At 35.4% G+C, this 22,289-nt stretch overlaps 1 protein-coding gene across 1 annotated transcript in view; it reads left to right on the top strand.

The window, feature by feature from the left end:
- Window positions 1-408: 408 nt before the first annotated feature.
- The window catches only part of LOC143243682 (uncharacterized), a 34,179-nt gene continuing 12,298 nt past the window's right edge, over window positions 409-22,289 (top strand). Inside the window, exons 1-2 of the mRNA XM_076487322.1 lie at window positions 409-765; window positions 14,047-14,286. Of these exons, the coding sequence (XP_076343437.1) occupies window positions 14,118-14,286 (169 nt within the window). The 5' untranslated portion in view covers window positions 409-765; window positions 14,047-14,117. The remainder of the gene's footprint in view (window positions 766-14,046; window positions 14,287-22,289) is intronic.

Raw genomic sequence — 22,289 nt, 5'->3', positions numbered from 1 at the left:
GTGGTGAAGAAAAAAGACTGTACCGATGGTTTACATTGTGGTGAAGAAAAGACTGTACCGATGGTTTACATTGTGGTGAAGAAAAGACTGTACCGATGGTTTACATTGTGGTGAAGAAAAGACTGTACCGATGGTTTACATTGTGGTGAAGAAAAGACTGTACCGATGGTTTACATTGTGGTGAAGAAAAGACTGTACCGATGGTTTACATTGTGGTGAAGAAAAAAAGACTGTACCGATGGTTTACATTGTGGTGAGGAAAAGACTGTACCGATGGTTTACATTGTGGCGAGGAAAAGACTGTACCGATGGTTTACATTGTGGCGAGGAAAAGACTGTACCGATGGTTTACATTGTGGCGAGGAAAAAGACTGTACCGATGGTTTACATTGTATGCAGGATAAAGACTGTACCGATGGTTTACATTGTATGAGGATAAAGACTGTACCGATGGTTTACATTGTGGCGAGGAAAAGACTGTACCGATGGAAAACACTGTGGCGAGGAAAAGACTGTACCGATGGAAAACACTGTGGCGAGGAAAAAGACTGTACCGATGGAAAACACTGTGGTGAGGGAAAGAATGTACCGATGGTAAACACTGTGAGGAAAAGGAGTGTACCGATGGTAAACACTGTGGCGAGGAAAAAGAGTGCACTGATGATAAGCTATCTCTTGCAGATAGTGAAAAGGATCAAAATATACCAGCAAGTGAAATTAAAGATAATACTACACCTAAAGAAGTTTCAACTGGTGATAGTTCAGGTACTTTATATCATTGTTTAAATATGTTTAGACTAACTAAAATTAAGGAACTACCTATTGAGTACACATTTGAGATTCTATACAAATATCAATACCATAATTATCTTTTAATACATAAACAAAAAATAGGCTGTCCTTAGTTTTAGTTATTTGGATAAAAATTGGTAGAGTTTCATAAGAATTAATACTCATGGTTATAAGAGTAAATCTTTTTGTCTGTATTAGTTGTAGTGAATGTGTGCTAGATCTAACGCCTTCGGATATTTAATATACTATTGGACTCTGTATTCAGTAATGGTTGTGTTGAATTTGTTACTTTATGTCAGGACTTGTTATGACTTGAAGCAGTCTGTTGATGGTGAAGTTGTATATTAGTTTGAATGTTATTATTTGAGTGTAGATATTTATTACAGCAAAATAGTCTTTGCTTTAATTGTCTCAGCATGGGCTTCCTTCAAGGGACTGGCTTCATTACCATTTTGTGCTTGTTATAGTTTTTATGCCATATCATTTAATTTAGTAAATGTATATTCACAAACATTTTCAGATTATTGGAAAATTTTTGGATTTTTTTTCATAAAATATCATGCTTCTTTAAGGTTTAAGATTTTAAGTAATGTTTTCTCTTGCCTTTCTTTGCTTTTCAAATGTTGACTATCCAACATGCAAAGTAAATTTGATTTTAGAGTAAAATTCTTTTATACATCAGAAATTTTCATATTTCACATATGTATATACAAGTTATGTTTTGTTTATAATATAATATATGCTATTACTATTTACAAATAAATTCTTATATTTCAATTATTTTTCTTAAAACATGCAACAAGAAATAAAGTATAGCAAACTTTGTACTTGTTTGCTGCAAGAAATAACTTGCCAAGTGTTATCAACTTTTGCATATGGAAAAATGTGAAAAAAAATGTTTAAAGGCTTTATACATTTTGATATAACAAAAAAAAACATTTATTATATTAATACCACAGAATTCCACTATAATAGTTTATCAAGTTTAATAACTAGGTTATATTTGGGTCTTAAAAAAAAGAAAAGTTCAAGCTCTGTAATGTCTTGCCTTCTTGGAATCTAGTGTGAAGAAATGAGTTTGCTGACAACTAATTCAAAGAAGCTGAGAAAACTAATAAGGGGGCATTCTGAGCTTTCAATTGGTTATGCATGCCATTGGCCAAAGTTGGTTTACGTAAACAAGAATTTTAAAAAATAGAAGAGGTAGCCATGGGCCCCTTGGTTAATTCAATTAATATATTAATATCTCAAAAAATAGAAAAGATAGGAGGTTCTTATTTTATATTCTAACCAATCAATATTTGTAATTGAAGTACCGAATTTGTAAGAAAGTATATAGTTTGTTTTTGGACATCACACACACATAATTTGACCCAATACTGCATTCAACATACCATATAACACAAAAACTGATATTTAAGTGTAGTTTTGAATTATGCTGTTTCAATGTTTGCTATAAGATATTTACCATAACTAACCCTTTTGCTATGGGCTCAATATAATATACACAAGTTCTATACATTTGTACACATTAAGTGTTTGCACTATAACTTTTGATATAGCATTTGTATCTTCACAAAATTTGGTAGACCTTTAGTAGAGATTACAAGTATTTTGTACACAAAATATCAGATTTTTAATTGAATATTTTTACTAAAGATTTGTTTGTGAAAATAGTCTGCATCATTACGAGTCTTGAGTGCAAATTGATTTCATGTCACGATTAAAAATTCTATTTCCAGAAATCTCATTATTTGCATAAACTGTAAAACCTTCTCAATACACTTAAAACATTTGTTTTTAACAAAACTTCATATTTCATGCTATTTTCTAAACTTTAACTATGTGGGGTCTGTCACTTGATCAACCTTGTATCCACCATTTAAAAAAAAGAAAGGAAATTGTTTTTTCGTGCTAGAATGACTATATATTATAACACAAAAATACAGATGTTTATTGTAAGTAGCTTGTGTTTCATGATGCTGTATATTTACATATATATATTTATTATTATTATACCAATTCTCCAGTCATGTGTACCAAACATTACGTGACTTGTACTGATGTGATCCACGTGCACTCAGGTCAGTATCTAATAATATAAAACTGACCTTTAGTCTTCCCTGTCTTGGTTGTGTTTTAGAGGACTAATATTTTGTAATATAGTTACATTTCAATTATTATATATATAGTATATTGCTATTTAGAAATAAATTATTTAGCCAATTTTTTTAAAATAGAGAACAATAAACCAAGGAGTAAAATAGACAATTATTTTCTCAGTACAACCTTTATGCTTGGTTGTTGGACATATGTTGCACAGTCTTTTAAAATTGCGCACATGTAGATCAATTTTTTTTTAGGTTTTATACATGTACAGTTGAATAATTAAAAAATCATAAATAACTACACTGATACCATAGAATTCTACTATAATTTATTAAGTTTAGTAACTAAGATGTATTTTGATATTAAAAAAATATGAAACTTCAAGTAGACTAAAGACACATGAAATCTTGGATCTAAAGAATGTGATAGCTTTTCAACAGCTTAAAATAGCTGAGAAAACCACTCTGTGGACATTCTAAGCTGTTGATTGGTTATTCCTGTCCTACTCTGTAGTAGGAGTATATAAGGAACTGTTTCAAAATATGGAAACAGTTGAACAGGGGGCACTGTGTATGATTTAGTACATAAGCTATATTTCAGCAAAATAAAAAGATATGAGGTTCAAATTTCATATTCTCGCTTGATGATATTGGTAATTTGAGTTCCTAATTTGTACGAAACTGTACTTAGTATTTTGACATCATAAACATCTAATTTTAAGAAGTGCTGTATTGAACATACCATGTGACTCACTAAAATCTATATTTAAATGTTCTCTTTATATTTACTGTTAAATTAACAAATTAACTTGTATATAATATTAAAGTTTGCATTATAATCTACAATTTGATTTCAAACTTATTGACATGAATTCATAGAACAGTAGGTCAATAAACTTTTGAATGCAAGTCAACAAATAAGATGGCATGGCCTTTCAACCATGTCCAGTGCATAAGAGATAATCAAATGTCTGTCAAGTTTTGGAAACCATTGATATTATTATGCACCAAATTATCATATTTTTGTGATCTTTAATTTTATAAAAATTTTCTGCTATGCACAATGCTTATTTTGGTCTGCACAATATTTTATTTTTGCAGTTCACAAAAAACTGCTAATAGTTTTTGAAGTGTATGCTTAGTTCTACATATGATCAGCTAAGCTTACACATCCTCTCTATGCATTGTTGTATTTCTCTCATGTCTTAGTAGAAATCTCTGGCTTGTTAGGCCATCTACACGCAATGAGTATTCATTATGCTAAGGTTTAACTATTCTCAGTTTATGATCACTCTTCTACACTTGTTAAAGATTTAAATCTTTGGCATTAGACTGGAAAAAGAACAATTATCAGCCTACCTTGAGCCCAATGAACTTGGTTTGCACAGTTTATTTATAATTACTTGTTCCCACATTTTCCTTTACAGATCTAGTCTGTAAAACGAACAAAATTTTTAACAGTCATAACTGATATAGGTTTTGTAAATATAGGTACAAAAGTTTTTTTATATTGTAAATGAATGCAATGCACTCAGTAAGCCCACATACAAACTGCTGGGTTTTATTTTCAGATGGAATTTTACTTGGTTCCCTTTTCACTTTTCTAGTCTTCTAGCCCCCAGTACTGTAAACACAACTAATAATGGTTTATCCAGTAAATACATGTTAGATGTCATGGAGAAAGTGGCAGAGCTATGTGCAAAGTATAAACCAAAGTATGATGATAATGCTGTTTTATCTTAACACAACTGAGGCCGATAGCAAAAATAAAGTAAAATAAAATCCAACAGAGGGATTCCTATGTGAGGCAGTAAGTAAAGTATTTCATGTTATGAAAGATAAGTTCATGTGATGAAAGGTTTAGGAGACCTGTACAAATGTCATGTAGCCAAAAAAAACAAAGCAGTTTATAGAATAGGGTGGTGGTAGGAAGCATAACGCTTAAGAAATGAAACGTGACTGGTTCAGGACGTGAGTTCCTAATTTTATTGGTTATTCACGTGTCATATACTGTAGTAAGGGACCTTTTCAAAAAATGGAGAGTTGAACAGTGCTAGTGAAGATGTTTAAAGTACAGTACACAAAACTATTAACAGTTGCTAGACACCAAGAAAGAACCAGTTGATAGAAAGGACAAGTTACAGTTTTCTCAAAGATGGATTCAACAGGGGTAGATGAATGACTATCATGTCATTTTGAAAACTCCAACAAAAATTTGCTTACAGAATGACAGGATTAAGAGAATAAATTTTATCAAAAGACATATAATTAAATTTCTTGTTTTGATATAGAAAATCATTAAATTTAACATCTGAATTTTTATCCTACAATATCATTCTGCCCTGCACTATTATTTGGAACACGAATAATTTTGTACAAATGGTGCTTTAGGTTATTATCTGTAATAAGGTTCTTACAATCCACATTCCATATCAAACCCTAAGATTAAAGAGGAGACCATTGAATGTACGTTTACAAAATTGTATCATTCGCAGGGTTTCCACAAGCAATGAAAATTATGGAAAGTCATGGAAGTTTGAAAACCAGTGTTTTGGTACTGAAAATCCTGGAAAATTGGTGGTTTTTGCAAAAGAACCTAAACTAACTTTGACGTTTTAACTCTTATGATGGAATTGGAAGCAATTTTTAAACATCTGTAATTAAATATATTTTTTAGTATTACTCTGTTTTTACGACTTATTATAAAACTGTTTTCTGCCATCTAAATGAATAAAATTCTTAATTGTCATACCCTGTGATAGCTATTGTAAGTAACAGTGCCCTTAGCAACATATAAAATTGAGAGCAAATAATGTTAAATACCATTTAAGAATGTATGTTTTATTATGAAAGTAAACTTGCAGGCTGAACATCATGTTGAAATGTGAATGTTTTATTGATCCAAAATGTTTCCAGTTCTTCATAAAGTTTTATGTTAGTAGTTATACACCCTTGTGCAAATTAATTGAAACAAATAGTCATTTTACAATATTTTCAGCATCACTGGACCCACTGATTTCCTTTAATACTCATTTTTTCACGCAGACGGCATCATTAGCTGTGTTTTGCAGTATGGTCGATCTGTTTTTGGGATATATGATGAAAGTTTGAGGAATATTACGTCATTCAAAATTACGTTAGAAAGGCAAAGAGACCAGTCAAAAAACAACTTCTTACCAACTCCATGAAGAAAAAACAGTATCAATGGGGTCTGAAATACAAGAACCAGATGCAAGAACAATGGAGGAAGGTGTTATTCAGTGACAAGACTCATTTCTTCATAGACGGTTAAAGAAGTCTGCATGTTCGCAGATCTCCAGGTGAGAAATTTCGAGAATCTCACCTTAATCACTTCGTAAAACATCCCTTGAAGAAGATGTTTTGGGGCTTTTTCAGCTACTATGGCGTCGGAGGCTTACATATTGTTGAAGGTGTGATGCAAGGACCACAGTACATCGAAGTTTTGCAGAGAAGAGTCGTTTCAGAATTGAAAATTGTGAAGAATTTTATGACTACAACGTGAATAAAGGTGCTGGATTGGCCTTGAAACTCTCTGAACTTAAATCCTATTGAAAATCTTTGGGCGATTTGTAAAAAAAGACTTCACGGAAAAGACTGTACTACGAAAGATAAGCTAATTGAGGCCATAATTGAGGTGTGGTACCGCAATCCAAAAATTAGTAAAGATTGCAGTCAACTTGTGGACTCGATGCCAAAGCGGATTAATGATCTTCTGAAAAATAAAGGCGGTTATATCATGTATTAACTTGTGAGTAATTTTTGGATTCTCAGAAATAAAACGCAAAAAATTAAAAAAATCGTAATTTTCCGCCTTGTTTCAATTAATGTGCACAAGGGTGTAATTGTGGTAATAACTTGAGAAAATATTTAAAACAAACGTACAAATTTATATGATAACACAAGATATATAAAATTGTTAATGGTGCAACAATACAAGTTTGAATCTCTGCTTGGTTGATATGATGTGTTTGACAGCCAAATGTATAAAAGTTAAGTTGCTGACCTACTAGCAAGTTGAAATAACATGTTCAGTGAATGTTTCTTGGTTTTAATTACATGCTAGAGAATTTCTAGCTTTAGTCAAAGTTTAGTATTTTGTAGAAAGATCCAACACCTTATTAATTATTAAACTGAATGTTGGAAGAGTTAAAGTATACTTGGAGGACTACATTAAGAATTCATTCGTGCTAATGCTATATATTTTTTCAATAATACAGCCAAATGTAAGATTACTTGTAATGGCTTGTTTCATAGACTTTTTTCAAAGCTCATGTATTTAGTAGAATGTTTTATATAAGTGTTGCTGTATTTTTTATAAAGTACAACAGAACATATTTCATTTCGATGGACCTCAAGTACTGTTAAAATAGCAAATTGTGTCCTTAAAAATGAAAATTTGGTTCAAGAGTGTCCTGACATATTTTTCATTTAATCTGTTCAAACTATACATTCAAAATTCTAATTTATCCATGGCAAAAGTATATACGTGCAGTGAACAGATAAATCACTAAAACTTTAAACATTAACAGCTTGAATGGCATAAACTTTGAGTTTATTGGAAGTAAGAAGTATATAAATATATTACATTTCACTAGGTTGACCTTGCATCTTTGGGACATTTACATACAGTGGTTTGAAAGTAAGCAAACAAGTTTACTGATCCACCATGTAGGATGGTCATGTTGTTGGCCTCTGGCAGCTGAATGCTGAGTGTGCTGTAAACTGTATGTGGCTTACAACTATTCCTTGCCATTTAAAATAACCACAGTCAAAGGGTTAAATTCAGACTGACAATTGAACATTAATAATACAAATGATACTCCAGCATTATGATATTAATGATATTAAATTATTTAGTGTATATGTCAACAAATATTCAAAAGAAAATTCACAAAATATCTATAGTGTTCATTGTTTTATTTCACAGTGCTGTTGTTCTGATGCTTCAAATTAAAGTTTTGTCAAGAACTGCATATCTGTTATTTTTTAAAGTGTATAGAGATTTGATTATAATTAAAAATTTGTTTGATCACTCAATACATTTTACCTGATGAAGACTTTGGGGTCATTCCATGTCAAATCATCCAGGGGGGTTGCAGGTGATCTCCACAGAATGCATTGAAAAACTTCACATGTGCTCATCTACCCATATAATGAAAGACTGCCAAAGATTAGATCAATATCTCTAATAGTTTCTGATTTACAGCTCTGTAAAATTTAGTTAATTTTTTTTTTTTTTTTTGGCAAATTCATTTTCGAGCAAATTTATTTAAAGCTGTAAGAGTAATGGTGGCAGAAGGTTGAACTTTGCTACACTGACTGAATTATTCTCACAGAATTCAGAAATGGTCTCAAAGTTTATCTCTCTCAGGATTTTCATAGTGAGGCTGTAAAATCACCTAAAAACCCAAAATTGTAAAAAACATTGGTATATTTATTAAGCCATAGCTCTAAGACTTAACATGATACAAAGCTGAATTTTGTTATCTGATTTCCAATAACATATCAGTTGATAAATTAGCAATTGTTGTAATTAAAAGTCTATTAGATCTCCTGTAAAAAAATTTAGTTGCATGCAACTTTTTATGATTTAGCTAAAAAATAGCCCTACTTCATGCCATAGTTTGACCATGTCACCAGTTATTCAGCCTATTCAGATGTTTAATATATATTCTTACATCTGTGAATATGATCTGCAAAAAAATCAGAATGGTGTTCAACCTACTTTTTGAGTTACAGTATTTTAAAGTATCCTCTGACCATACGTTGTTTACTTGAAAAACAAACTTCAATTCAGGTGTGTTACTGTGTGCAAATACGAGGTCTGTTCAAAAAATATGCAGCTGGCATCATAAAACAAAATGTACTTTATTTAGAAGTTACAGATCTGGGACCCCTTCAAAGTACTCTCCTCCCCAACTCACACACTTATCCCAACGGTGTTTCCACTTGTTGAAACAGTCCTGGTACACTTCTTTTGTAATGTCCTCCAGCTCCTTCGTCGCATTTGCCTTAATCTCGGGAATCGTCTAAAATCTTCTTCCTTTCAAGGGTCTTTTGAGTTTGGGGAACAAGAAAAAATCGTAAGGAGCAAGGTCAGGTGAGTAGGGGGGGTGGGGAAGAACAGTGATCGAGTGTTTGGCCAAAAACTCATGAGCTCTGAGGGCTGAATTTTGCACCAATGCGGTACATCTTCAATTTATCTGTCAAAATCTTGTAACAAGATCCAACTGATATCCCACACTCTTCAGCAAGCTCCCTGACAGTCAGACGTCGATTTGCCCGCACCAGGATGTTGATTTTGTCAATGTGTGGGTCGCCAGTTGACGTGGAAGGGCGCCCAGGACGCCATCATCTTCAATGGACTGTCGACCATCCTTAAACGTTCATGCCACTTGAAACATGCCGTACACTTCATAGCAACATCACCGTAAGCCGTGTTAAGCATAGCAAAAGTTTCAGTCGCAGATTTTCCAAGTTTAACACAAAATTTCACAGCAAGTCGTTGCTCCTTCAGGTCATTCATTCTGAAATCTGCCAAACGAAAAAAATCGCACTTCACTTAAAACCGCGTAGCTAATACACAAATGAAGATATCTGCAATCGGGAAATGGTGTCGTAATCAGCTGATCTGTGCAAACCTAGCAACACCAAGCGGATTCCCCTGGAACTAACTGGAGCCGCGCAATTCAAACAGTCCGCACATTTTTTGAACAGCCCTCATATATCCATACAATTTTGAAAAATACCTGTCAGAATTTTATGAATCCTGCTTAAATATTCTAACCAGCCTTTCACAATGTTAAATAATGAAGTTGTAAGAAACAAGAAAGAATTAATTCATTTCTGAACAAGTTTATTACCATAACTAGTTAGATCACATGGCAGTGCAAATATATTGTGTATGCATTACAGTTATGCAGATATGGCTGAGTTTAAGATTCATAATATAATAAATACAAAGGTAAATCAGATACAAAAAAGCACAGTGCTACAACAGGGGATAACTGGGAAAGATAATAGTCACACCAAACTGAAATAATCGTGACAATGAAATGTTTCAAAAACTTCTTTGGCGATAAATTAGCCTTTACAACATCAAATAAACATTGCTTTGTTCAGACAGCTTGAATAAATTTCTGAAATTCCAGTGTGATTATGTTGAGATCACTTTGACTTAGAACATAGTGGCAAGCACTACTGCTTTGCATTGTAGGTGCACTTATCAGACAAAGAATATGTTGGAAAGGAATCCAGCTTTCATCTTTACGTGACCTTGCAGGCCATGAGAACAGTTCGTTTCTTGATTTCTTTATAAATTTATAAATGACACCAACACATTGGAATGTTCATCTGATTTATTTTTTATGTTTCCCACCTACCGTTCATGATCGTATATGCATGCCACATATTTCCCTGGCTGATAATTATCATTAGACCCTATTTGAGCTGCTGCAGCATCACTTTCACTGCTACTACCAACAGTTACAACTGTGTACACATCATCATCTGATAACCTTCTCACATACAATTTGTTGGTAGAGTGGGGAATAAAGCTATGATGTGACCTAATACCTGCCACAGTTTTGCACTTTTCATAGCACTCAAGTAGATCAAACTTTACACAATTCTGCAGGACTGATTCCTGATTGACAAGAAAGAACTGAATGCTCTGAATATGGTCCTTTGCCCAATGGTACATATCAGAGACTTAAAATTTGATAATTTATTATTTTTCACAACCTTGATTTTTTTAAAGATCATGTTCAGAAATGTAAGAATATATGGTAAAGACTGATTTGAATATTTCAATGGGTTTCATAAATTATTTCAAAATTGTATGGATATATTTGCACATGGTAGCACACCTGAATTAAAGTTTGTTTTTTTCAAGTAAACAACGTATGGTCAGAGGGTAATTTAAAAAATTATAACTCAAAAAAGTAGGTTGAACACCATCCTGATTTTTTTTGTAGATCATATTCAGAAATTCAAGAATATATGGTAAAAATCTGAAAAGGCTGAATAACTGCTGACATGGTCAAACTGTGGTCTGAAGTAGAGCTATTTTTAGCTAAATCATAAAAAGTTGCATGCAACTAAATACTTTTACAGAAGATCTAATAAACTTTTAATTACAACAATTGCTAATTTATCAACTGATATGTTATAGGAAATCAGAAAACAAAATTCAGCTTTATATCATATTAAGTCTTAGACCTATGGCTTATCAAATAAACCAATGTTTTTTTTTACGATTTTGGGGTTTTCAGGTGATTTTACAGCCTCGCTATGAAAATCCTGAGAGAAATAAACTTGGTGTGAGACCATCTCTGAATTCTGTGAGATGAATTCAGTCAGTGTAGCAATTGTCAGCCTTCTACCACCATTACTCTTTCAGCTTTAATCAGCCAAAGTTGCCTGAAAATGAATTTGCCAAAAATAACAAAAAAATAATTAACTTTTACAGGGCTGTAAATCAGAAACTATTAGAGATATTGATCTAATCTTTGGCAGTTTTTCATTATATGGGTAGATGAACCACATATGAATGTTTTCAAGGCATTCTGAGGGGGGTCACCTGGAAAAGTTTCCAAAATCTGGATGATTTGACATGGAATGACTCTTTGGTAAGAGACCTAAAAGCTTGCAAATAAACGTGTTTTAATGCAGAGGAAATTCCATATGTAATTCTTTATATTAATTTACCTGCATAACAACTCTTAAGAAAGAATTTATTTTCTTTGTTTGTAAACTTAAATTTACATTTCTTTAGTTCTTGATATGGTTAAAAATTGCAGTATATCCAAAGCTGATCTATATTTCAAGTGGTTCAAATTGTTTGTTTCTTTGATTTTATCAAAAAGCTGTTGCTCAAATATCTCTCCTCCTATCGGGAAGCTGATTTGTTAGCACTATTTCACCTGCCTACTTAACTACACTTTTTCACTAGTTGGGTAGTACACATGCACGCACGCAAAGTGTGATCGAAAAGTTCTAAGACATTTATTCTGAAGATTAATGTACATACATCAGTATTATATGCTTTCCCTTTCAAAGTAATCTTCCCCCAGCTGATACACCCTTGTTCCAATGTTCCTGCCATTTTCAGAAGCAATGCTGGAAGTCTTCAATTGTTATGCAACTAAGTTCTGCTTTCACATTATTATGGATGGTTGGAATGTCATCAAATATCTTTCCTTTCATCTTCATTTTTATGATTGAGAACAGAAAAAAAACCACATGGGGTAAGATCGGAAGAATACGGGGGGTTTGGTATCACAGGAATGTTTTTTTTCTGCCAAAATTCTTGAGCAGTGCAGCAGTGTGTGTAGGTGCATTGTCATGATGAAGATCCATGCAGAGTTTTTCAGTTAAAACCACTTGACATGACCACAAGGAAATGTCCAGTTCATCAGCAATTTCGCAGATAGTTAATCGTCAATCGCTTAGAGTTTTTTTCTTTTATCTTATTTTATCTTTACCATCAGTGGACATTGTTGACAGTTGCCCAGAACGTGGATCATCTTTGATCTATTTCTGGCCATCTTGGAAGTGTTTATCCACTGATAAACAATGGCCTTAATGACTTAAGCAGTCATCACCAAAGGCAGTTCTTAACATTTCAAGAATTTCTGTTCCTTCTTTACCATTTTTCACACAAAACTTGATGCAGACATGTTCTTTTCTGTCTATTTTTGTTACGAAAGGAGTAAGAGATACATTTGTCTTTGGAGATGTGTTTCACAACAAGGGTATAAGGTCTGGAGAAATGGCTTTTTCATGGGAGAAATAGTTAATATACAGAACTGATTACAATTAAACATTTAGCATGATACAAAATTTATAATTATCATGTAAGGTACACCTTGAAATGCTACCTTCAAAACTTTTATTTTGTTTCTCATTACACTTACCACAGGCAAAAACGTGAGTAGTGTTGATGTTGAGTATACAACAGTGGGGATGACTACATTGGAAGTTATATTCTCTGTACCTGGGCATAGTGTATATTTTACAGTATTAAAATTGAATTAAGGTTTTGCTGTCACTTGATAAATAGTTTTTGTTGAGGCAGTGAACTCTTGGGAAAGTAAAATACACAAGTTACTAAGATATAGGGAACAAGCAAAGTAATGCTCATTTTAAGTAAAACATTCAAGTAAACCAAAACTGAATCAGTAATCTTAGCAACTTAAATCATTGATGTTGACAAATTTTTTACTTCCTCCTCTTAAAGCAAACCAGAATTAAAATGTATTGTGTATGTGGTACTAACCAAAAGTTATAATCTGTGGAGTTAGGGTGGTTATTATATATCTAATTCAACTGGTTCCAACATTTGATTTGTCCTTAAGTCTGGGCAAAGTCCAGGAAGAAAGGTCCCCCCCCACCCCATCCATATTTTAATGTTTATTGACAGTTCAACTTCAAAGTTCTTTTTACATAGATTGTTTTATGTTTATTCCCAGAACTATTCAGTACAATATTTGAAAGTTGATGTTTGTGCCAGATGTAACTAGCTACAAATTTTTGCAAACTGTAACTTCTATTTTAACATCTGTAAATAATTCTTTGCTTACAGTTCTTAATTACAGGCAAAATGTGACATTCAATTCACTTCAAACTGTTTAGTACATTAGTAACTGATTTTAACCATCTCAAGCTAATAGCATATAGATAATGGGGGCCATTGATTAATTATGATCTTGTGTGAACGTTTACTAGTTTTTTAGCTAGATTAATACTGAAACATCTAGTGTGTGTTTTTTTTACATTTCTTTTGGTTGTCAACATTGACTTATTAACTTTATTTTTACAATGTGTATGTTTTAATTACCAGTTTATATACAATGAACAGAGCTTACTCATCACCACAACTCACCTTTTTCAAAATCTTGTCCAGACATTATTTTTATCAATTAGTCAGTTACTTAAGAATGATAAATGCTGAATAATCATCTTCATGCAACTTGCAATTTTTTTTTACTTAAGTAGGCTGTATTGAAAAAAATGACATTTTAGGTAGGCATTTCAGATTCCTTTAAAAATGTTTTGAAACTTTATTTTCTTTTTTAAGACTACCTACACATACATAATATTATTCTTTATCTTACCATCACAGTACAGAAACCTACTGATTCTGAAACACAAGGAAGTATACAGTCACAGCTCACTTTAGAGCAACCAGGGGCAATGCCACCTGCCCAGATGTGTGCAGATGATCCAGAAGAGCCAGCTGTAGGCTCAACAGAAACAAATATTGCCTCACAGGAGGCTAAAATCTCCATGGCAGTCTCTCAAGAAAGTTCTGAAACTGAGATGGAAGTTGACTCCACTACACAGGCTAGTGCAGAAAGCTTAGGTTAGACCCATTCTTGGCTGTTGTGTTTATGTAACACTTGACAAAACAAAGCAGATAATTTGTTTTTTAACATAGCAATAAGAGAATGAATTGTAATATACATACATTTTTCAGAAAAAGAATGCGAGATTTTATGGTTTGGTAATAAGGAAAAGAAACTATTTTTCGCTGTTTTTCCTTTCAAAGTTGTAACTTTGCTAGACTTTTGTTTGAAAATATTGTTAACCCTCCTGAAATAGAATAATTAATTTTGACCTGCAGTTTAGCACTGTTTTTGACAACATAGTTTTCTACCAAATTGAATTAGTATATAGAGTACTAAGTGTTTGTTTTTCATTTGTTATTATAAAAAACATAATTGCAACTATAATTTCACCTGACAGTGGTTGTGTCTTTTTTTGATTATGTGAATTGTAATCATATAGCTTTGAGATTGCATGTTTTAATTTTTTTTTATCTTTGAATTGTATATCTGTATAATTGTAATTTTATATAAAAATAATATGAAATTTTTATATGTACATAATCTTTCCAGATCAACATTAAGCTTAGATATCTATTATATACAAATGCATAAACAGCTAATTAATACGTAAAAGATGAAGATGATACAAGCAGTTTAATGAAACCTAAGTTGCTAAATTGTGTTATAATGTTTTCAGGTAGATGACTTGGAACAAATGATAAATATTTAGAGAATATTAGACTGGTTCTGAAGATTCTAAGATAAGACTGATATATTTGCATTCCATAAAATAACCCATTTCAGAACTTGGTGTGACATTTGCCAGTTTCATATTTTATAACTTATTTAGTAACAAATGTTAGGCTTATAAATAAATGGGGGATATGAGGACATACTGTGCTTGGGCTGACATTTGTTGAAAACTTGAAATAATAATGTTTTGATTAAAAAATATTCTTGTCAAGTAAGTCACATCAAAAACAAATTAGCCATGAACTTTAATTTCTTATTTTGAAAAAAAATGTCCAAAGCTTATAACTGATAATATCAGCAGAAATTTTAAAATTCTCATATAGTTACTTTGTGACCAAGAAGTCAGTGGAAAAAGCTTCAACTTAGCTAGTCTTCTATTTATGAAGTAACAAGAGTATATTAAAACTTTTTCATTCATATCCTCAGGATTTTGGTGCCAGTGAGCTATGGATGAGTTACGAGAGTGACAATTAATCCTTTAGTGTGTATAGTAGAGTATCGATGACAACAGGTAGCCTTAGTAGCTTTGCTGTAAATAAATAAAAAAAATAAAAAATAAAAAAAAAAAACCCCACCTTGAAAATATTCCTTTTGCTTTTGAATATATAGAATAAAATTAATATTTTGTGATTCTAAGTTTCCTTTAGTGTTTTGGTATATAATATTAACACTAAGAATGTCAGGTTTCATTTTATATTTTTATTTTTCTTAAAGGTATCCCTTAACAAGATGTGTATACTTAATGTTACTTTCCTTATGATAAATTTTTAAAACCATTAAATGTTGTGTTTGTAACTTGATTGAACTAAAATGTGATATATTATTTCATCAAAGTTGTCTCAGTTTGTTCATTGTTTTATTTTTTTGAGATTGAAATTATCTTATTACTACTAGAATAAGCATATAGAAAAATCTTTCAGAAACCTATACTCACTTTGTTGCATACACTTCACACCTCTGCCATAAAGAATTTTGCATATACTGAACAAAGAATATTCCCTGTAAAAAAGGTCAGTCTTCCAGTAAGTGATGCTGGTGTTGTGATTTGATAAAGGAACTCATCTTTTTCATTTCTTTCTCTATGTAGTACTCTAGCTCTTTCTTGTGCAGAAAGATGATTATACATTTCAGAAGTTAACTTTCATTACATGAAAATGTATTTTGATAGACAACAATTTCTGATATTTATTTTTGCCCCCCTCGGTGTGGATTCCTGTACGTGGTGAGGGGACCTCCCAGGGAAGGTTCTGTTCTATCTGGTTACCTTCTCTGGGATCTAAACATCCACCCACGTGTTTGCCGTGCGTGGCAACCCGTGAAGGGGAGGAGAGGATCCTGGTGGTTGAGGGGGCCAACCCTAACACACCACTTTGTCCTCGAATTCCTGTAGACGGGCGGCCTTTGGGTGGCCCCCCTTGGGTCAATCGGCTGGTCCACTTGGGCTAGAGTCAACCAAGTACCAGTGTTGGAAGTTCTCAACGGTGTTGTGGACATTGTGCCTGATGCTGGTGTTTGGGTATAGTGCTCACGAAACCCTGGCGTTGCTGCATTGTCCTTGCGTGACTTTGTAGTCGTCCTTGTAGGGCTCCATGGTGGGTGGGGTCAGTGGGTACCGAAATTTTTCTTTTTCCTATGGATCCTCTAAAAATTTAAATAAAATTTTAAAAAAACAGTCAATGGGTAGCGACCACGTCCTGAATACTCAGAACAGCAATCTTCAACATCAGTAACACACGCACCTCATTTTCTTATATTACATTCTCTTTCGAAAAACCTTTAGGGCAAATGTCTCCTTTTTTTTATTCAAAAGGGACTAGAGGGACTTGCTGGCTCTCCAAAATCAGTAAAGAAACTTCGATCTGGTGACATATTGGTTGAAACATCCACATCCCAACACAGTGAACTCCTCTTGAATTCAAAGGCAATTGGGGATATACCTATTGAGGTTACACCCCATGCTACCTTGAATTCTTCACAAGGAGTTATTGTTGAAAGGGATTTGAAGAACGTTCCCAGTCAGAGATTCTCGCTGGTCTCTCCACTCAAGGAGTTTCTGCAGTGAGGCATCTCCACTCAAGCAAAGATGGAATTACACTGCCAACAAATACCCTCGCTTTAACATTTACTTCACCATGTGCACCTGCCACCATCAAGGCAGGTTATCTCATTTGCAGGGTTCGCCATACATACCAAATCCTCTTCGATGTTTCCAATGTCAGAGATTCGCCACTCAAAGACATCCTGTCGTGGTTCCCTGACATGTGCTCGCTTGTGGAGGCAAGGACCACGATGCCTATGACTGTGACATGAACCCACATTGCGTAAACTGCAATGGTTCTCACCCTCTTACTTTCATTCTTGCCCAAAATGGTTGGAGGAAAAAGAGGTGCAGCGTTTGAAAACGACACATAACATTAGTTATCCTGAGGCTCGGAAATTGCTGTCCACAACTACAGTGGGAGTGCAGACAGATCTCTCTGTGCCTCCAAAAGAATCGTTTTCAAAACAAATGAAAAGCCTTTTGACCTCCGTGGTTAAAAAGGTTGATGAATCGACTTCCACACCCATCTCTGTTCCTCCCATACCTTCCAACAAACCTCAAGATCCACGTCCTTCAGTTTCAAATACAGGCATTTCTTCTGATACATCTTTTTCTCCCACCACAAGAGACAAAACAATTATTCGCTTCGGCGTCCTCAGTCACTGGATTCCCCTTCCAATAACAAAACCTTCCCACCGACACAGAGCAGGATCCATGGAGGTTGATAGATCTCCTCCAACTAAAGACAGTAAAGAAAAAAGACGTGGTCGTAAACCGAAGGGTTCTCCAGCCACTTCACCTACCCGTTCTTAAAAATGGCCACCTTGATACAATGGAACTGTCGAGGTTTACGTTCTAATCTGGATGATATCAAAACGCTGATTGCTTCCTACCATCCTGTTTGTCTTTCTTTACAAGAAACATTTCTCAAAACTGCTGATACTGTCTCCATTCAGCAGTTTTCTCTGTACAGAAATGACAGGTTGTGTGATGGTCGAGTACATGGAGGGGTGGCACTGTTGGTTGATCAACACGTGCCCACCCTGTCTTTGTCACTCAACACACCCTTGGAGGCTGTAGCCATCCGTGTTTCCTTGGGTCATACCATCACTGTTTGTTCTCTGTACCTGTCCCCTGGAAAGACATATGATCAATCAGATCTTGATGCTCTCGTTGAACAGTTGCCATCTCCGTTTCTAATCCTAGGGGATTTTAATGGACATCATTCTCTCTGGGGAAGTGCTATTATTGATGGGAGGGGCCGATCTGTAGAGCGGATGCTCTCTGATCACAATCTTTCTCTTTTCAATACTGGTTCTTCCACTTACTTTCATGCACCTAGTCAGTCCTTTACCGCTATTGATCTCTCAGTTTGCTCCCCTTCAATATTCTCCCATTTTTCATGGAGGGTTCACAATAATCCACTAGGCAGTGATCATTTTCCGATCCTTTTGAGAGAGACTGGCTGTGGTCGATGCCACCCTACCCGCGTGCCCCGGTGGAAGCTGGATCAGGCAGACTGGTCCACTTTCACTGCTCTTGCAGAACTTGATCCTGCCATCGTAAATCAGCCATCAATAGACGACTGTGTAGCAGCGGTAACTGACTGTATTACACATCCAGCTGCTCAGTGTATTCCTAAAACCTTGACACGTTTTCCACGATATCCTCGTCCGTGGTGAAATTTTGCCTGCCACTTAGCACGGAAGGCTCAAAAGCGGGCCTGGGATACTTTTCGTAGATATCCCACACTTTCAAACCGGGTTGCTTTCCAACGGGCCCGTGCACATGCTAGGTGGGTAAGACGTCACAGCCAGAAGGAATCTTGGATTAAGTTCACAACCAGTATATCTTCTACCACCAGTTCCAAGATCATATGGGACAGGATTCGAAAGGTTAATGGACATTACAATTCTATCCCCCTCTCGATCTTACTCTCTGATGGTCAGGAGGTGACTGATGTTTGGAACATCGCTAACACTCTAGGTGAAAGCTTTTGCCGGGTATCTAGCACTTCTGCTTGTTCCTCCACCTTCCTGGCCATCAAGACTCGGGCAGAGCGATCGCCTCTTTCCTTTCGAACTGACTGTTTCTTTGACTATAATTGTCCCTTTACCCTGGTGGAACTAAAAATGGCCCTTCTTGGTCTGCCAGTACGTCTGTTGGACCTGATGATATTCATTATGACATGCTGCACCATCTATCTCCTGCTTCTCTTGATGTCCTTCTAATTGTTTTCAATCGGATCTGGCAGGAGAATGTTTTTCCTGATGCCTGGCCAGGCTATTATTTTACCTTTCTCTAAGCCAGGAAAGATCCCAAGATTCCTTCAAACTACCGTCCAATTACTTTGTGAGCTGTCTCTGTAAGACATTAGAAAGGATGGTTAATGCTCGTCTTGTTTGGTTCCTTGAATCAAACAACCTCCTCTCGCCCACCCAGTGTGGGTTCCATCGACAGCACTCCACCACAGACCACCTAATTCGTCTTGAAACATCTATCAGAGAAGCCTTTCTCAACCGCCAACATCTTGTATCAATATTCTTTGACATAGAGAAGGCTTACGACACAACATGGAGGTATGGCGTTTTATGAGACCTCCATACATATGGGTTACGTGGCCATCTACCCATGTTTATTAAAAAAATTTTTAATGGACAGGAGATTCCAAGTTCGTGTGGGTTCGACACTTTCCCGTTCTTTTGTACAGGAACTTGGAGTCCCTCAAGGCTGTGTATTGAGTGTTACACTCTTCAGTATAAAGATAAATGCCATCACTGAACAACTCCCTCTCACTGTTGGGAATGGGCTGTATGTCGACGACTTTCACATCTCATGTCAGTCGTCAAACATGAGATATATTGAGCAGCAACTACAAACCGCCCTCAATTGTGTACGGAAGTGGACTATGGCGAACGGCTTTAACTTCTCTCTCTCCAAAACTGTATGCATGCACTTTTGCCGTCGACGGGGTATTCACCCTGATCCTGAACTTCATATTGGTGAAGTTTTGCTGCCAGTGGTCCTGGAGACCAAGTTCTTGGGGCTTATCTTTGATTGTAAACTGACCTTTATACCACACTTAAAGCAGCTTCGGGTCAAATGCACAAGAGCACTGAACATCCTCCGTGTTCTCTCTTCTACCAGTTGGGGGGCAGATCGCTGTTCAATGTTAAAGGTATATCGTGCTCTTATTAGATCAAAACTTGATTATGGATCAATGGTCTATGGCTCTGCCAGATCCTTGGCCTTAAAGATGCTGGACCCCGTTCATCACCAAGGACTTCGACTCTGCACTGGGGCTTTCCGTACCTTTCCAGTTCAAAGTATATACATTGAATCTCATGAACCTTCTCTACACCTTCGCCGTTTGCAACTATCTTTACAATATACTTCGAAACTTCATTCCTTACCAAAGAATCCCACCTGGAAATGTGTTTTCCTTCCTCGGTGGGCAGTATTTTTTCAGAACAGACGATCTGTCATTGCTCCGTTTGGCCTTCGCATCCAGGCACAATTGGATGAATTGGGTCTGTCCTTGGATAACATTGCAGATTCCACAGGTTGGCCCATCCCACCATGGCTTATTACAGCCCCCAAATGTGACCTTTCTTTCAGTCACCTAAAAAAGGCAGATACTCCAGATTCGAAGTACCGTCTTTTATTAAATGAATATCTTTCAAACAATCATTCAGTTCCTATTTATACAAATGGTTCCAAATCAGGTAATTCAGTGGGCTCTGCTATGGTTTGCTATGGGTCAGTAGTTGCACGCAGAATCCCTTCTACAGCTTCTGTGTTCACTGCTGAACTGTATGCCATATCTCTTGCCCTGGATCATATTGCAGCTGAGCAGTACTCCAACTGCACTATTTATACTGATTCGCTTAGTTCTATACTTGCCTTGGAATCGCTACACGTTAGCTCACATCCTATTCTTGCTGATATTCGAAACCGACTGGCCCATTTCTCATTAGCAGCTACTTCAATCCAGTTTTTCTGGATACCAGCCATGTTGGTATTCGCGGGAACGAGCTTGCAGACATGGCAGCTAAATATGCCTGCTTCAGCACCATCACTCCTATGCCTATTCCGTACATGGACTATGGTGTTGTCTTCAAGGCTCGGCTCCGTGCCAGCTGGAAGTCCACTTGGAATGAGCAACGTGACAACAAACTTTTTCAAATCAAACCCAAAATTGGACTTTGGCCATCTAGCTTCCATAAAGTTCGGAAGGAGGAAGTTGTTCTCACTAGGCTACGCATCGGTCACAGTTTTTTAACTCATCATTTTCTTTTATCTGGAACTGATGCACCAATGTGTAGTTTGTGTAACACTCAAATCACTATCAGCCACGTTTTACTTTCTTGCCATTGTTACAATTCTCAATATTTTAAACATATTTTTTCCCAGGGTCAGTCTGTATCATTGGACAGTGTTATTGGTAATGGTGACTCTGTCCACCTTGATAATGTTTTTAATTTTTTAATGGCCATTAACCTTTTTAATCTCATTTAAGTGTTGCATATTTATTCATTACACCTTTTTAATTGTGGTTCCTTTTTACAGTTTTAATCTCTCTCCTTCAATTTGACATTGGACAATGGCCAGAACATTAAATAACTCGACACCAGGACTGGAAAGGCCAACTTCAGGTGACTAACGCTCCTGTTTGAACTACCCGCTTGAACTACTCGTTAGTCATCCTGGCGAAGTTGTTATTATACTTTGCTGCATATCATTTCACACTTTACTACTTAACTTTTAGTACTGGCCATATTGACTCATAACCTGAAACCAGGACTGGAAAGACCAACTTCAGGTGACTGACGGTGGTTTTTATACTTACCTGTTAGTCTTCCTGGCGGGTTACGATCATTACCATTCTGCTACAGGTAGTTCTTACAACTTTGTTGACTGGATGTCAACATTGGTTTTTACGCCATTTTCTGTTTTAATTACCGTTTTGCTTGTATCTTCAATTACTTTTACAAATTTTACTCCATTTACTTGACTTTTATCTTTTTACTGGACATTTGGCTACTCATTATTACGATTTTGCTATGTGTCTTTTAAAACTTCTATTCTTTTACATTTTGATAATAGCTGCTATGACACATAACCCGGAACCAGGACTGGAAAGGCCAACTTCAGGTGATTGACGGTGGTTCTTGAACTTACCTGTTAGTCTTCCTGGCGGGTTATGATCATTACCTTTTTGCTGGAGTAAATACCTTACAACTT

The sequence above is a fragment of the Tachypleus tridentatus genome, unplaced genomic scaffold (assembly GCF_004210375.1).
Source record: "Tachypleus tridentatus isolate NWPU-2018 unplaced genomic scaffold, ASM421037v1 tig00002816_pilon, whole genome shotgun sequence".
Classification (NCBI taxonomy): Eukaryota; Metazoa; Arthropoda; class Merostomata; order Xiphosura; family Limulidae; genus Tachypleus; species Tachypleus tridentatus.
Note: the sequence above shows the minus strand (reverse complement) of the source record. Positions and strands in the feature narration are given on the sequence as shown.